The sequence below is a fragment of the Amblyomma americanum genome, chromosome 10, assembly GCF_052857255.1.
Source record: "Amblyomma americanum isolate KBUSLIRL-KWMA chromosome 10, ASM5285725v1, whole genome shotgun sequence".
NCBI lineage: Eukaryota > Metazoa > Arthropoda > Arachnida > Ixodida > Ixodidae > Amblyomma > Amblyomma americanum.
The window spans coordinates 77,139,192-77,155,823 of record NC_135506.1 but is presented as its reverse complement, the minus strand read 5'-3'; the positions used below and the strand labels follow the sequence as shown (position 1 = coordinate 77,155,823).

The window sequence follows — 16,632 nt, the reverse complement described above, 5'->3', positions numbered from 1 at the left end:
TGACTGCACGTAGTACAGCATTGCCAAGGTGGCGTTTGTCGTGGCATAGTTTTGTTTTCGCGCCTTCATTAGTTTGTGCTCGTGTCTCAATAGTGATGAAGCTGCACCAGCAGTCAAGACAAGCTTCACGCTGACTGTAAGTGTGCTCGGCATTGACATAGGTGCAACATGCTGCAGGTCGCCTTACATGGTGACGGCCAACCTGCTATTGAGTATAGAGTACCTCTTTGGCTCCATTGCCATTCTGTGCGCCCCGATTGTTGGCTGTCTGAATGCTGGCACGGGATGAACCACTACCTTGAAATGACATTCGTGACGTAGCGTGTGGGAAAGCTGCCACAGTTACAATGTAACAGCTAAGTTTCTGTTGCACGGATTTCTATGGAAGCTTGGATAGGACTGGCTCACGAAGACATAGCAGCCAGGAAAATGCAGCATCCAAGAACATAACAGCGGAATTCTAGTTTTTTCTTGTTCCTTGTCGGTGACCGGCTGACTGTGTGCCACGCTGGCTTGCACAGTTTCCTTGTGTGGTGTGCCATGGTTAGAGGGTTAGGTTACCAATGTCTCCAATTACTTCATGTAATTGCAAAGTTTGTCCAATAAGGATGATGCATTCTCGCAGTAAAATATTTTGCCTGGGTCCTGTTTTAATGCAATGGCATTAGAAAAAAAATCATCGCAAAGAAAATGTGTCGTCATTCAAACTTTGCTAGCTAACTGGAGGAAAATGACGTCACCTCCGGTAAAGGCATGAACAGCTTCTAATACTGTAGCTTGACCAACACATTATGTAATTAGGTGTCCCTGTGAATTTTTTGGCTGTACTTGGTTAAATCGAAAACGCTCTTAATTAGAATATTTGTGTGGTCCCGATGACTTTGAATTAAAGAAATTTTACGGTGCTTTTTGGAGACAGACATTTTTCTCGCTTCACCTAACAGGGTCCTGATGAGTGCCACTATCAATGTGGAGAAGTTTTCTGAGTACTTCAATGGTGCGCCCATCATCAGGATTCCTGGAAAGATCCATCCTCTGAATCAGTACTTTCTCGAGGACCATGTGGCTGACAACTTAGTGCCCCAGGTGCACTGCAAAAGGTAAGCGTGGCAATGTTTGGCAAGGGCATTGTCTGCCTTTGCCACATATTCCAAAAAGCAAAAAAAAAGGTTTCGATTTAACATCCCAAAGCTGGACTGAAAGGGACGCCATAGTGAGGGGCTATGGATTAATTTCGACCACCTGGAGTTGTTTAACATGCACTCACAATGTACAGCACACAGGTGCCGTTTCCATTTCACCTTTATCAAAGCATGACCACTGTGGTTGGAATTGAACCCATGCCCTCCGGCCCAGTATCCAAGCGCCTTAACCACTGATCCAACCTGGCAGGTAGAAGTGCAAAAAAAGAGTGGGAGAGGATGAACACAAATCATTGGACAGCAATTCTCCTTTTGTCTTTGTGCATTTCGATGGATGCGAAATGCTAGAGCCCCATTTTCCGTGCGATGTCAGTGCACTCTAAAGAACCTCAGGTCGTCGAAATTATCCGGAGCCGTCTGCTACGACATCCCTCATATCATAAATTGCTTTGTGACGTTAAACCTAACCTAACCTGCAGTATATACTCTCGTAATGAACCCACTTTTCTTCCAGAAAGGTTGACATCAATTTGGGGGATAGTTTATTACGTGGGAAAAAAGTTTAAAGAGGTTTTTTTTGGAGAGCCAAAATTTCATATCATGCCTCTGCCCACCCATCCGTCCGTCAATTATCCACCCACCCACCATCAGCAAAAGCATGCATTCAGACAGCGGCGAACGCATCGTTCACACCGGAAGGCGTGTGCTATATCACATTGTGATACCCGGCCGCGATGGCGAATTGCGGCGAGATAAAACGAACATACTGAACTCCGGCCGTCAAGGTCTGGTGCGCGTTGTTTACACCAAGTTGAAAATAACACGCAGGACAGTGAGGGGTTAGGCATTTTTGCTACGTTTCTCTCTGATGCTTGAGCACTCGCCACCTTTCTAAGCACACAGTAGCACAGATTGTGCCTAGCGAGCCACCACCACCAGCGCCTTGGCGCTCTGCCCAGTTCGGAGAGCCCCCTCCCCTGGCCTTCCATTGGAGCTCTCCTCTAAAAGTAAACATGCCGTAATGTTATCAGCTCCCAGCATATTGTAACACTGCCAAGGTCTGCGCTGCGGACGGCATGAAAACAGGAAGGGGTATGAAAAGCTATCCATTTAAAAAAAATAATTTTCACTGACAAAAGTGGGGTGTGGGTTCATTATGGAAGTGTGTTCATTACACAAGTACAGTCGAACCCGCATATTTCGAATTATTGGCTGTATTGAACACAAAGATTATCCCTTTGAAAATACTGTGCAAAAATAAAGGACAGTTGCATAGTATATCGAACTCCAGTTTCGCTGGCCATTCGATATTTCGAACACCGCACGGGGCCCCTGGAAAGTGCGCTTTCCTCAAAGACACTCGCATCTTGGGTCGCACAACGCACGGTACGGAGCCGAGCAGCGACGTTTGCAAGCCATCCCTTCTCGGTAAAGGCAGAAAACCGGCTCTTAAGTGAGGGCAGCACCTCCTCACTGGTGAGGAAGACGAGAGAACTGGAAAGAGTGAGGCGTGGCCTCCATGCCTGGCGCCCCGCAGGAGCCGATTGCGGAGGCCACGAGTCAGGAGGTAGTTTACCTGGTTGCACCCACTGTGCCCCATGACTGGCATAACTAGCACCAATGGCACATTTCCGCTGAGTTTTCTTCGTCTCCTTTGTTTTCCTTTGTGCCTCCTTGACCGACTCCAGTTGACTCCATCGGCCAGTGTGGGGCCTGTCGCGTTTTTATGTGCGTGTTTTTGTTTCAACGTGTCCGTTGTAGCGTGCGGGACTACTGTCATCTAGTCAGCTATGGCATCTACGAACGTAAAAAAGAGAATCGACTTCGCAACAAAGCTTGAGATGAGGCAGCGCATTGAGAATGGCAAAAGGAAGTCCGTGGTACACGCATTCGGAATTCCACTGAGCTCTCTGATCGCACTGTTAAAAAACAAGCAGGACATCACACTCAAAGCAGGTGAGCAAAGTCGCTCGGGAGCTTGTCTTGTGCGCCCTGCTGTTTTCGACAAAGTTGAGAAAGTGCTGTGTGTGTGTGGTTTCTCAAAGTCCAAGCGAAAAACATCCCTGTGGATGGCCCCATGTTAACGGAGAAGGCCAAATGGTTTGCCATGGCACTTGGTGAAGAGAACTTTTGTGGTGGCACTGGGTGGCTGCAACAGTTTAAAGACCGCCACGGCATTGTGGGAAAAGCCTGTAGCTTTGGTTTTCAGATATCAAGGCGATTTCCCTGGTGTTAAACCTGCAGCGCTCTGACGCAGTTGGACTGGCTTGGTTTTGGCTCGTCTTGTATTAGAGTGGCTACAGCAGTGGACCTCTTCGATTAACCGGGCTCGGGCAGCCCGCTGGCTGCCACCAAGTTCGCCCCTGACAGGAAACGGCATCATAGTCACATGGTCTGGCGGCCACCAGAACCAGGAGTCGGCACCAGGAGTCAATTGAAAAGCTCCCCCTATGCAGAGCTGTGCAGAGCTGTTGTTAGAAAAATTGATTTGCACCTTACATTTCTTTCTAAACTATAGCAACAATTTTTTTATTCACTTGTCAGAAACAACTGCTGGCCATGTTTGATAATTCTAGGATACTCATAAATGTTAATGATGCTGCACTTTAACTTTCTGTTCCAAACTGTCTTATATAATTGGAATTTCTGCACTGTGTACAAGGTGTATCCTAGTGATAGATCAAAATGTTGGGTTAACGAATTACAAAACTGGTTATGCTGGAATATGCGTAGTTAATTCATTTATGCCTTTGTCTACTGCAGTACTCGTTCCACACCTCTTCCTATCACGGATGAAGGCGATGTTGCCAGCCAGGCAGTATCTGCAGCCAGAAACACTCTTTGAATGAAGGTACGTATTTGCTCCTTCCAGTTTATATAATAAAGCTGTGCTCAATGGCTGCAATGGCAGCACCTGAGTCATACTTTAGGAGGCCCCCTGGTTTTGCTATAGTAGATTGCTACATCATCTATAGTGTTATCTCATCAGTATTATCTCATCAGGAGCATAAAATTTGTGTTGTATTTGTTTTGCATTCTGTTGGTCATTAATTGTCTATTTCTGATGCTTGAGCAGGTGTTTGTTGAGTAAACTTCAAGTCATGATTAAATTTCACAGGTTATGGATGCATTCTGACTTGTTTACTGATACCCCATTTGAGAATTAGTTTGTACTGATGTTTATCGCACCAGTGGAGTCTGTGACAGTGTATTATAGTTGCTGATGAGAGAACTAAAGATTAGCTGCAGGAGTCTAATAATAGAGCTGTAGTGAATGCAAAGGCTACAAGGAAAAGGTTGGAATTGAAATAAAGACTAAATGTTGGGTGGAAATGAGGTCAATTTTACTACACATATATACGCCAAATTAGAGCACATTTTATTAGAAGAAATTCAGCATTGTGGCTGCCTTTATACTCCTGGTATAAAACTACCTTGTCGATGTTGAGGTGCAGCTTTTCTCAGATACTCATATCTATGAATACTGCAGTCATAGGCACGTGCCAGAGGGGGGTCAAGAGTGTCAGTGGCCTGCCGAATAGACAAGGCGAAGGGGTACACAAGTTTTTTACCATATTGTTCCCTGCTACCCAGCAGGCACCGGGTGGGCCATCGGCCGAGAGGAAGAACTGGCGGAAGTGACCCATTCACTTAGAGTCGGCCAGCCGTCCGGCCGCGCTTGCTTTGCTGTGGCCCGCGCTTTGGCGAACCACAGATCAACGTAATCTTGCCGTTTACTTTCTCTCCAGTGCCATTTACTTTCTCTCGTTCGGGCTTTCCGTGTAATGCTTGAAGCCTGTATATAAACCAGTTTTGGCATGGTACTTCTTTCGAACAGCGCTCTGCACACAGCTTGGTATAATCCGTTGATTGTTCTCCACCAGCCTCTTCCACGTTAACCAGACAGTCTGGTGGTACGCAGCATGCCAAAACTGCCTGCACAAATTATGTGCATCGATATTTCTCTTTTCTTTATATTAATTTCTTGCCTGTTTGTAAACTTTTTGCCTTTTCCAGCTGGTTCACATTCATGCTGAGCTAAGGCCACTTCCAGCACTGTCTTTAACGCTCACAGTCTTGAACTCTTTTGAGCTCGTTACGCACTGTGTGCCTTTTGCTTTTTCCTGATTGCTTGCATCTCATGGCAGCGCAAGCAATTTTCTTAATCTTTCATCAGCGTGCAGCAAATGCAGCTGCACCTAACTGAAGAAAAAAGCAATTGTATAAGCCTAGTAAATTAAGCAAAGCAAATATTTGCATTCATGAGCGCTTGGTCATGGCTGACGATCAACAGTGGCACCACAATTCGTGCTAATTTGTCCTTGAGTCAGAATGGCAAAGATTTCGAGCCGTGGTATGCATACATGTATATCATCCACAAGTAATTCTGCTGGTTATCTCGATATGCAACAGCAGCAACTATATCTTGCAGCACACTAGTTTTGATGAGCAGCATTGCAAGCTCCGAAACGCAGCCATAATTATTGTTCAAAAGCTTGTTCAACATGCAAAAGACAACGCACGGAGGTAAGTGCAGAAGCTTCATCGTTGAACAATAGCCTGAACATGCGACAGAAGGAAAGCGTACACGAGAGCTTCCTCCCAGCCGCCTCGTCTCTTCGTGCTGCAGTACAGCAGTGAACCCACTCCAACTCATCCAGTTTGGCATTGTTTTGCATTTCTAAAAACCTTTGGGGGCAATTAGGCAAGCAACTATAAATAAATGAACAAATACTTTATCTCGCGCGACTCGTGTAAGCGTGTTGGTGATCTGATTTAGATCATGTTTACAGGCGTTACAAGAAGTTGGTCAAGAGAAAAAAAAACAGCGAAAAGAAGACGCAGGACCAGGAGAAGACACACACAGACTGTCGCCGGAAAGAAGTTGGTGGCCAGGCTTTTATGCAGCAGTGGTACACAACAACATTTCGGTGCAATTTCCTTATTTTTGCAGTTCCCACTTCCACATGCACCTACGCAAAACATACGTATCAATCGAGATTCGGTTTTCGTGTTACCCTGGTAGGACATGAAAGGCCCATACTGGGTTAACAAAATTTCCGGCTTGCAGGCGCCGCCATGCAATCGCTCCTCTATTCCTTAGCTTCTTATCCGGCGGTGGCACCAGGTTTCTGTCCAGTAGTCTGTAGTTCACAATGATTTCAGAATTGGTTTGCGCACACTCATCCAGGTTCCGGCAGGCCGGCGGTTCCACGGTTACCCGGAAGCAAAAAATATGAGAATGCGCTGACTACCCAAGAGTCGACGAAGATATTGACAGCAGAGAAAGCTGGGAAGCCCTGCTGCACAGAGAAAAACCTGCTCGGCAGAAACAAGCCAATCCATCTGGCGGCTGAGGCCACGAGGAGATAAAATTTCTTTGTTACCCTTTAGTCACGGAGGCTCCGGCCCCCGCCCTCCAGGCCTGCGTGCCAGTTGCGATGAGTAGTAAGGTTTCTTCCTTTCTGGTGGAAATAAAAGCTGTCATCCATCCATCCATCCAGTCGAGATTTCCACGTGAAAATGTCGCGACGTGACTTTTGCTGCCGGCGCACTCTACGGCGTATTTGTTTCCGCCGTTTTCTGAAGCTGCTGATGGCTTGAACATGCATGGTGAAAGTCCAAACTGTTCAACATTGCTTGAATTATCCATAATTTCTAAAACATAGTCCTTAAAAGCCAGCTGAAGCAACGCACTACGCAGCAACGCCACCGGTGCCGGCCAGAGATCCCCGTGGATGACGTCATGACAGTCCCGGCCAATTGCGGGCAAGAGCAGCGTTTGGCGCCCTGAGGCGATGGGCCGTGTTTTTGTCTAAAAAACAGCTTTTTACGTTTATTTCCGCACTTTTTGAAAGATATTTTTTTTCAGCTGACTAAAAGGTATAAAATGACCTAGAGAACTCATTTTTTTCGAAAAGTGCTTCAGCTTCCCTTTAAATATTTGCTAAGGCAGCCATCTAATGCTCTTGCGTAAACAGTGCCTATAAGTAACAGTACACAAAGCGTTGCTAAAACGTGTGCGTAATGTTACATGAAAGTTTTTGTTTTGTTAGGGTTTGTTAGCCTGACGTTTCTAGAAACATCTCACAAGTACAAAAAAAGGAAACTAGCAAGTTTCAGGTAATGTTGCTGGTTAACATTTCATACCATTCAGATAACATTGCCACAATGAAATGCACTACTTGGGTTGATGATTCATTCATTGTGACTTCCCCACCTAGTAACCATATATTCTCTCATAGGTTTTTGCTGTTATTTTCTCCCACCTTTCCTGTCTTCTGGTGTCATATTTGGGCTTTCTACTCATGTCGAGTAGCATGCACAAGCGGGAGACTAATGAGAGCAAGTGACTTGCAACTACTAAGTCACCCTCTCCATTTGCGAGTGGGAGAAGTCAGTTTAGTATTTCCTTCTTTTCTTTTTCAGTAATGCAGCTCATTGTCTATTTCAAGATGCTACCAATGTTTGCCACCTCTTCTGTGCACCTTGTGTGTAATTATGAGTGAAATACGTTTTTCAAATTTACACAATTTTCAAGTGAATGCATGGAGCAGAGGTATCCAAGCCTTTCAAGAAGAGCTGGAATGAGTCACTACTTTTTTCGTGCTTGAAGTTTTATCGCTAGTGTCTGAACACAATGAAAGATTTGGGGTATTTACTCATTTTTTTCTCATGGCATTATGCTTTTATGGGAGCAGCCTCATCCAGTGGCGTTCTAACCTGTTTGTGGCGAGGTGTATAAAAAAATGCTCAAGAAGGAATGAAATGAAGTGATGGGAACAGTTGGTGCATTTTCTCTTTGACTGTTTTTCAGGCTGAAAGCCAATCTCATATTTGCTAGAGGGTTGCAGTATCCAATCCAGCAGTTTGTGAATAACGTGATGTCTAATCTCTCTCCCTCCTTAGGCCCTTCTCACTTGTTTTATTTGTTGTTTTACTGTTTAGTACTTGTAGTGTATTCTGTGACTGTTATTTTAGACATTCATTGGGAAGATGAAACTCTGCCGTTGAACCCCTTGCAATTGTGTCTAATTATTGTTTGAGACCTTATGGATCAATAATAATATAGGAATATCCTTGTCGCTTACAAGGCTGGCATCCTTGCATGTTTTGCCAATTTTCAGTTGCTATGCTAGTTAAAACTATTCCATAACTGCAGGGCCTCACATTCGTGCTTTCTTATAGTTATGCATCACACGTTCTGTTTTTTTTTTCTAAGTTTGATGTTGACACGATTGCAAAGGCTGCATCACTGTGTGTGTAAACACTAGCAGCAGCTGCAAGTTGAAACGTGTTTTGCGGGGTCTTGTTTGTTCTCATGTGCTTTAGGGAAAGTGGTGCTAAACACAATTATGTGCTTGCAATTTAACCTTGCACTATGGGCAGGTTGGTGCCTCTCAACTAGCAAGTAATGAATGCATGCTTCTCTTTTTGTAACAAGTCGTGCTGTACTCTGATCAAGTCATGCAATGTCATGTGATGTTTGTAGTTTTTTTGCTCAGTGCAGCTAAAAATGCATGCCTAAAAATACAGCTACAAGTACATGAGAAAGACATGCCTAGCTTAAAACAGAACAGCTTTTATTTTAGGTCTGCATGGCCTTAAGCGAGGCTTGGTTCTTTGATGTAGACAATATCTAGCCAGCTTTATTTAAGGTATCCTCACCATTCATTAAATCTCCTATAGACAGGCCAGCTGTTATCAATGTATTGAGGCATACCCTTTGTTTCTAAAGAAATCTATGCTTTGTTTCCACAGGTTTGGCTGCACCTAAGATTTGCTGCAGCTCGTCTCCTCGAACAAAATCTCAAGGAGGCAGGTTGGGTTCCTGTGCCCTGAGTGTGGCTTTGCTACAGTGTATCCCTCCAGTTTCAAGAGACACCAGAGAATCCACACTGGAGAACGTCCTTACCAGTGCAGCCATTGCAACAAGGCCTTTATAGCTACAGGAAAGCTGGCGAAGAACTTCCAAATTCATACGAATGAGAAGCCGTACCAGTGTGATCATTGCAGCAGGAGCTTCACATGAAGGTCCACCCTGGTGGAGCACCTCCTTATTCACACAAGCGAGAAGCTGTTTTGGTGTCATCTGTGTCCCAAGGCTTTTGCACAAAAAGCGGGCCTATTTCATCATGTACGATCTCACAAGAGGGGAACTCTGTACTATTTTTTTTACACAAGTCGATTTTTGCACAGGCTGTTTTTGAAGTTCTCCGAGGGTGCAGTTTATTCATCTTAAGGCATTTGCTGTTGAAAAATGTTGCAGGGTGTTCTGCCAGCATTTAGTGCTGCACTTGTCAGCAATTGTGCATTGCAAGAACCTGCCAATTTCGTCGTGATATCTTTGTTGGAAGTATCAAGGAGGATATTTTGGCATAAATCATGTTGACACTATCTGATATGTGGTGTAATTTCTTTAGGGAAGTATGAGCTGTGGCAAAATTTAAAGGTGAATGACTATGAAGAAACCTGCTTTTCCAGACATGGAATTAGAGTAGCAGCATTAGCTCTGTTTGTTGGGTGGCAATGCTTTGTTTTTGTTTCAGTTTTACCTCTTATTTGCTTGTAAGAACAGTAACGGTTAAAAAATCAGGCAGAAGTGTGCACAGTGTGTGCCTTGAGAGCTGATGCCTTTTTTCAACGTGTTTTAGTTTTCAAAATGGGTCGAGAGAAACATTTTCCTTTGTTTTGTATTGTATACAACAATTTTTCAGGAAATGTGTCTCTGGCACTTTCTTTTTTGCTGTTGTCTTATAAATTAGAATGGGGGATCCCTGTCTTGAAATGGTACATTGTATTTATTGAGGCTATTCCGTTGGAAATGCAGTGATCACTGCCTTCTCATTTTTTACTGTCTATTGCACTCTATGCATTGTATCTCAGCAGCGCATGCTTCAGTGTTTGAAATCGTGTTGACGTCCGCTGCTTGTACTTTACTGGCAGAAACGAAGGTAGCGCACTTGGTGACAGATTTTTCTTTATCCTGACTTGAAGAGTTTCTGGTTTGCCATTTAATCTTGTATTTCTTCCTCTATGATACTTGACAGGCAGTTTTCTCTTATTTGCATAAGCGAGCCTTTGATTCTGGCAAAATCTTACAATTCCAGTGCCTAAGTTGTTGTGCAGCATTTGTTGCAGAAGTTTTGAAATAAATCTGACAGTGGTAGCTTTTAGCGATGTCCACTTCTTTTGGTTGTTAGTTTTTCTACAATGCATGCAGTACTTTTGTGCAATCATTGAGATTTTATAGCATTAAGTGCATTTGAAAAACTTGTAAATATATTACAAAAGATAATGTATGGCCAGAAACCTAACTGCAGCATCTTGGCATAAGGGTGCGCTAACTATATTTCGAAAGGGATGGCACAAGATGACAAGCACACTTCAACAGTTCGTGTTTTTATAAGCTGCATATCGATGCAAAATTAGAGGGCAATGAAGATGTAGAAAAAACCAAGAACACGAAGGAAAAACAGCTTAGCAAGCATTTGTCAGACATCACTTATATAGTTAGCGCATCCCTATGTTAAAACTCACGACAAATTTCAAAGCTTTAAAAACTAGTATGGTCACCTTTCTTTCTGATGTGCAGTACACTGCTGTGGGTATCAGAGGCAAAAAAACGGGACTTGCACAGTGGAAGTAGAAGCTGAAGTGATCTGCAAGGATGGATTTGGGACGGTGACTGCTCATTTGGGAGCAATGCTTTTATAATGTCTATATTACATTTGTCTGCCAACCTTTTCAACAAGCACCACACAGCTGCTGGCCTTTTCATTTGATGAGTCCATTTCTTAGTGATTCAAACCGGATCTGTCTAGAACCCTTTGCAACAGTGAAAATTAGAAGTGATCACACGGATGTCCAAGTACTGCTTGTCGAGCTGCGTGCCAAATGCACTGAAACTTTGCAATACTTGCCGCAAAAATGCGATGGAAACATATTCAAGGTGCTGCACTTCTGACTGAACTGTAATTTTTTTATTTCATTCCTACAAATCACTTCCTCTAGTGCAGCATGATCTTGACATTGGGCTTCTGTGATTTCTGCTGCAGTAGTATCAATTTCTTGATGAGGCAGAAGCCACTCAGTGTACCCTGCCCATAATGACTCATTCCAGGAAATTTTACGAAAAGGCTCCAAAACTAAATGGCAGACAAAAACGATCACACTGGAAACACATTGGCTTGCCTACTACTGTGTGTGTCCATGTATGTCTTATTCCTTGACTTTAAATTATTCCTTAACTTTAAAAAATCTCAAACCAACTCACTCAACAGTACTTAAGTAACTTTGATAAGTCAGTTGCACATTTAATCAGTGGAGCACATTCTTACATGCCTTACCAGTTCTGAGATATTGTGCAATTGACAACAATTGAGTACATTTACCTACTCTAATCATTAAATAGTGGAAAATTGTAACGCATGACTTCTTTGCCTTCCGCTATCACAATAGGGTAGAGAGCATAGGTAGATGGGTTTTCGTTGTTCTTTTACATTATGCTTTGCACCTGCTGCTATAATTTCTCAGGATTCCTTGGCTTTTGCACTCCTTTGTCCTCCCCTCTTCTCTTTCTTTTCCTCTTCCTTGTTTTCTTTCTGCCATGTTGCTCAATTGCTTTCCCCTGATTTTTCCAGGTCAACCCAACCAGTCGTACCATGCCTAGTGTTGCAGCTCTCCAAGCATGGGCACACAGCCTTTCAAGCCCATATTTGCTCTCTGTCCACCTTCGCCAACCCCCAGATTCTTTTCTGCTGAGCTGGCATATTTCTTTATTGCAGTTCTGCAGATGAACCGCCTGATCCTCTTTTGCAGCCATCCTGCCTGGGCAAGATTTTCAAGTTCACGCTTCCCATCCTAACACCCTTTCCACTTCACAGCCTTCTACCCCACACCAGGGCTTCCTCCTTTGTGTGAACACCCTATTTAAGCCCCTCCACTGACGAATGCTTTACCCAGACGAAGACAAGTCCTCTTGTAAAAAAGTTGGAGAGCACCCTAAGGGCTCCCTCTCTCCTAGTTCACTTTCTGTCGGTTTTAAGTGACGCGGGACTTGACTCGCGTCTGTAATGTTAGAAAATGTGCCTTCTCTTTCTTCAACTGCCTTCTCCCATTATCATCATCCGCTTTCGTGACCCGCTTTTTTTTGTCTCTTCCCCTTCCTCAGTGCCGAGTAGCGGACCAGATATTCATTTTTCCAGCCGACCTCTCTGTCTTTCCTGTCAATAAACCCTTTTTCTCTTGTAATGCCTATCCCTGTATGTACTTCACTTTTTATGCTCTCATCAGTAAATGTGAAATGAACTGAGCAATGTGCTTTTCTAGGAACTTAGTTTCCTTGTGTATGGATCCGTTGGGTGACATGGTCTCGCTTGGCACCATTTGTGCCGAATATTTTGTTGCATGCCTAAAGTAGTTTCCTTCCTTGTTAGTTTCAGTGTGTTATACACTTGCATCTCCTTCAGTTATCAATCAGTTATTCTTGCCCTCACTGCAGATTAAGTGTATTTTACACCCTTAGTGACTTTTGCACATCTCTCTCGCTAGGCTGTGTACAACTCGCTTCCATTTAGCCATTGCTTCTGTTACCAGTTGGTGTTTCTGGAATGATTGTAATGGCATATTTTAGCAGTAGTAGTAACAAACTGCTTGGGACACAAATTAAATTTGGTCACCTGTCGTGTCAAGGCCAGTTTATCCTCCATTGGAGGAGACTACAGCCAGGCATGCTGGGAGACACGTGGAAGGTTTGGGTAGTGTGTGCACTGTAGGTGAGAGAACATTTACAGTGATTTTAAGGCAAAAGCCTTTTTTGGCTCATGAATGGCGTGGATGGAAGTTGTAGACAGAAGCTGTAAATGGTAGTTGTCTGCACGAACTTTCAATCGTAAGTTGTGTGGTAAATAAAACAAAAATGTAGTTAAGTAACAGTTCTTAACCAAGGTATATGTAATGAAAGAAACCAGAAACTAACAACAGAAAAACAACAAAAAATGAAAGGACAATGAGGACAGGGAGAGGCTTTCGGATTTGCACTCTTAAGTAGACTTGGATAAAATCATGTAACTTTTCTTGATGCCAATGTGTGCCAGCAGCCTACGTTCCAGCGACGTGTTTCTGCAGCAATGTTGTCAGCGCCAACGTGCATAGCTCTAGTGCAGTGTTTCTGCCAAATTTTCCTCACCAACACTTGCAGTGCACATGTCTCTGCCACTACCGCCACATAGCTCAAAGCATGATTATTAGATTGGTAGTAGTATTAGTTGATGGAGAATGTGATGTGCAATGCACATAGACGTGATAGGTTGTGGTGATAGCCTAGTGCTCTCTGCATGGCCAGTGAAGATATCTGTGCGATGCTGTGGAAATCGAATCCTGGTCACGGCAATTTTTTTTATTAACTTAAATGGATTAAAGAGATCATAGATTGTTATTAACCACTGATTTGTAATTAATATACTAATTCTAAATTTCTTCACAATTCTCAAGGGAAAAGTGTATAGGCACTGAACAAAATAAAGTTTTTTTTTGCCTAATGTCATTCTAAATCTACACAAAAACTGCAGTAGAATGAAAATCTTGGTTATTTTAAACTAAGTGGTTCCTTATCTTAGTTGCATATTGAACTCTTAAGGTATGGAACTCTGCTCTCTTTTTTTACATAAACATGATACAAAGAATTCAGTGCAAAACCTTGTGCTGTATTTCAGAGTATTTGCTTTGTTCTGGTGGCATGCTTGTGTTTGTCATGTATGCTGAGTATTCAAAGTAGCTGTTGTCAGTAATGTGTGGAAGTAAGACAAAGCATATACTTTTTGGTGCTGTAGCGGCAGGAAATGAAACATTTCTTTCCACGGTGCATATCATTGCTTGGATCAAAATAATGTGTCTTAAGTGCAATGCGTGCTTCTCGTATACATTGGTGAGCACACGAAATGGTCGTTATTTGAATGCAGCCCTTGACAGCTGGTATCCCAGTACAAGTAATAATAGTGCCTGTAGTTTAGCATTTGCACTGGCATTCAAATTCATAGGCATACACTGTCATCCTTCCCTTCCTTTTTGATACTAAGTTCTGCTATTGTACAAGGATAGCTTTGGTCCTCCCATCTTGTTGTTCATATGTGTTGTTCACAGAGCGATTTTGCACTGTTGTGCGAAATGTGCAAAAGGATGAAGGGAATATCTGTTTCACATTAATTCATCTTGTTTTCTTGTTTGCTTTTTAGGGGTCACACCTGACATGGCTGGATGAACTGCAAGTCTCTCACTGCCCTCCTTTGTGGATCAATCTTGGCTAAACAGTTGTTGCTTGCCAGATCCCTTCACTGTTGTGGAGCACGTTAAGGTCGTCTCAGTTTTCTCTGTCTCATTATCTATGCCTTCAGAATGTGTCACAGCAAAACTATAGCACTTCTGTTTCACAATATAGAAGGTTTAACATCTCGTCTCCTCTTGCTGATTTCTCATGTTTCTACTTTGTATTCTTAGGAGCTACTACTCTTATGCCATTCTGCTCTTTCCCTCATTAATACATTAAAATTGCAGCTTGAAACAATCTTGAGAAGCTGCTGCTGCACACGTCCTCTTGAAAGTATACTTGCATGGGCACAAAAAAAGCTTATGTGGTGAGTGGTGTCAGTTAAACAGATATTACCAGGGACCGTAAGGAGCAACATGTCACAATAGGCCAAATGGCCTCCAGAGATGGTGTTTAGCTTGTAGATTTCGTGCTTAAGGGGTGCTTGTTGAAAAGCATCTTCATAAAGTCCGTTAATCTTCAAACAAAAGAAAAACCAATTTAGCTTGTTTGAAGACAAGGAAAATATATAAACCCATTTTTAGCACCATCCTAATGCTTTTTATGTGCAGTGTCATTTAGTTGGCAACTAGGAATACTCAAATCAGTGCTGCCATCATGAGTTTTGACGGACCTGTTTTCATGAATCGGGTATGTGGCAACATTTTTTGCATGCTGGGGTGTGCCTTGATAAGTACTATTATTCTTGCTTTAACTGCAGTGGTATATAGACAGCGTGATTGCAAATGTTGTTGAATAAGATGAGATATTATTGCTGGGTGATAATTAGTAGTTTGTATTGTTAACAATACCAAAAATTGGGATTCATTATGCACCCAAATGCATGCAGTGCTTTGAGGTGCTAAGTTCGCTTCCCATTCGACAATTTCAGCACTCAGTGAATCATTTTCAGCACCTTTTGAACACTTCCGCCTAACACTAATGCTTAGGATTGTCCAAAATTCAGTCGTAAAAAAATGCAGAGGCAACTTTACAATGTGATGAGACAAATCAGCAAGTGCAGTGCTGACTGTTAAGTTGTCTTTTATATTTATTGTCTACCCATTACATGTCAATTGAATTTCGCCATTGGTTTTTTATTCTAGTGCTGCATCATGCAGCTGAAGGCTTCTGAAAGGTGAACATGATCGGGTGGGTATTAAGTGGAAATGTTCAGGAGGTGGAGATGGGCGAACGTGGTTTGGGTGTTGGGCAGAGCCCCTCTACACAGTGAAAGTGGATGGGTGGTGACGGCAGTGCTTATGGAGGGTGGAGTTGGATGGGCGTTGATTCTGGAGGGTGGAGTAGGAGGAGGGTTTTGAAGTGAATCGCAGTTTAGCCTAGCCTCTTGGATCTGCATCCAAAAATCTGTGTCAATACAACACAGTTCTTCAAAACTTGGCTGGCAATATTGACAGCCATTCTTATTTTTTGGCCATTTCTAGCTCATGAAACCTCTGTTTTTAGCTAAAATAACAGATGCTAGAATTCGGTATATATTGATGTAGGCCAACATTAATTTCTTGTGAATGTTTCTTTGAGGCAGAAGAGACCGTGCTTGTAATATATCATGCCAGTAAGCGTGAACTAGCTCAAACTTTGAATGTTGCAAAAAGGGATGCGAAGTTTGCTTTTCTATGAGAGAATTGTCAAAATCGCACTCCACAGTGGTGCCATGCTCTTGTGCAAGACTTTGAATAGCCATGTAGTTCAGTAGCCACAGCTGCCTTACTGAAAATCCACAGAAGCTCTTTCATTCTACCCTAATGAATCTGCCTTATGAGAGTGCCCATAATGTCCATGTTGAATTCCTAGAACATTGAAGGTCAGCTGCTCATAACCTTTTGTCTTCAATAGAAATGGTGCATTTAACTTTTTTCCAGGCACTGGGGCTGGCAAGAAGACACCAAAGATTTACAAACTACTTCACAAGAACTGTGGTCCATCTTGACTGGCCACTTGTTTGTTGTAAGACGCAGTCACTCATAGCATATCTGATGGCCTTAGTATCTGTTGTAGTGGGGAAATTCAGCTACATCCCTTTGTGCTAATGTAATAGCATAGTTTTTGAACTGTGGCAGTATTTTTATGAGGCTTTTTGATTGAGTGCACCTAGACCAGCAGGTTTAGTCTTTGCGGCCATAGTATAAAGCATGGTATGGGCAATTGTTATTCTTTTTTCAT

The 16,632-nt window shown here is 42.9% G+C and overlaps 1 protein-coding gene across 2 annotated transcripts in view; it reads left to right on the top strand.

The window, feature by feature from the left end:
• LOC144106461 (ATP-dependent RNA helicase DHX30-like) overlaps positions 1-9,150 on the top strand; it is a 33,853-nt gene extending 24,703 nt beyond the window's left edge. Inside the window, exon 4 of one of the 2 annotated variants that reach the window (XR_013309016.1) lies at positions 945-1,094. Coding sequence is in view for 1 of the 2 variants with exons in the window: in XM_077639277.1 (XP_077495403.1) it covers positions 8,904-8,984 (81 nt within the window). In the remaining variant the exon portion in view is untranslated. Of the gene's footprint in view, positions 1-944; positions 1,095-8,903 lie in introns of those variants that run through there. The other variant, XM_077639277.1, reaches the window with a different exon arrangement.
• Positions 9,151-16,632: the final 7,482 nt, after the last annotated feature.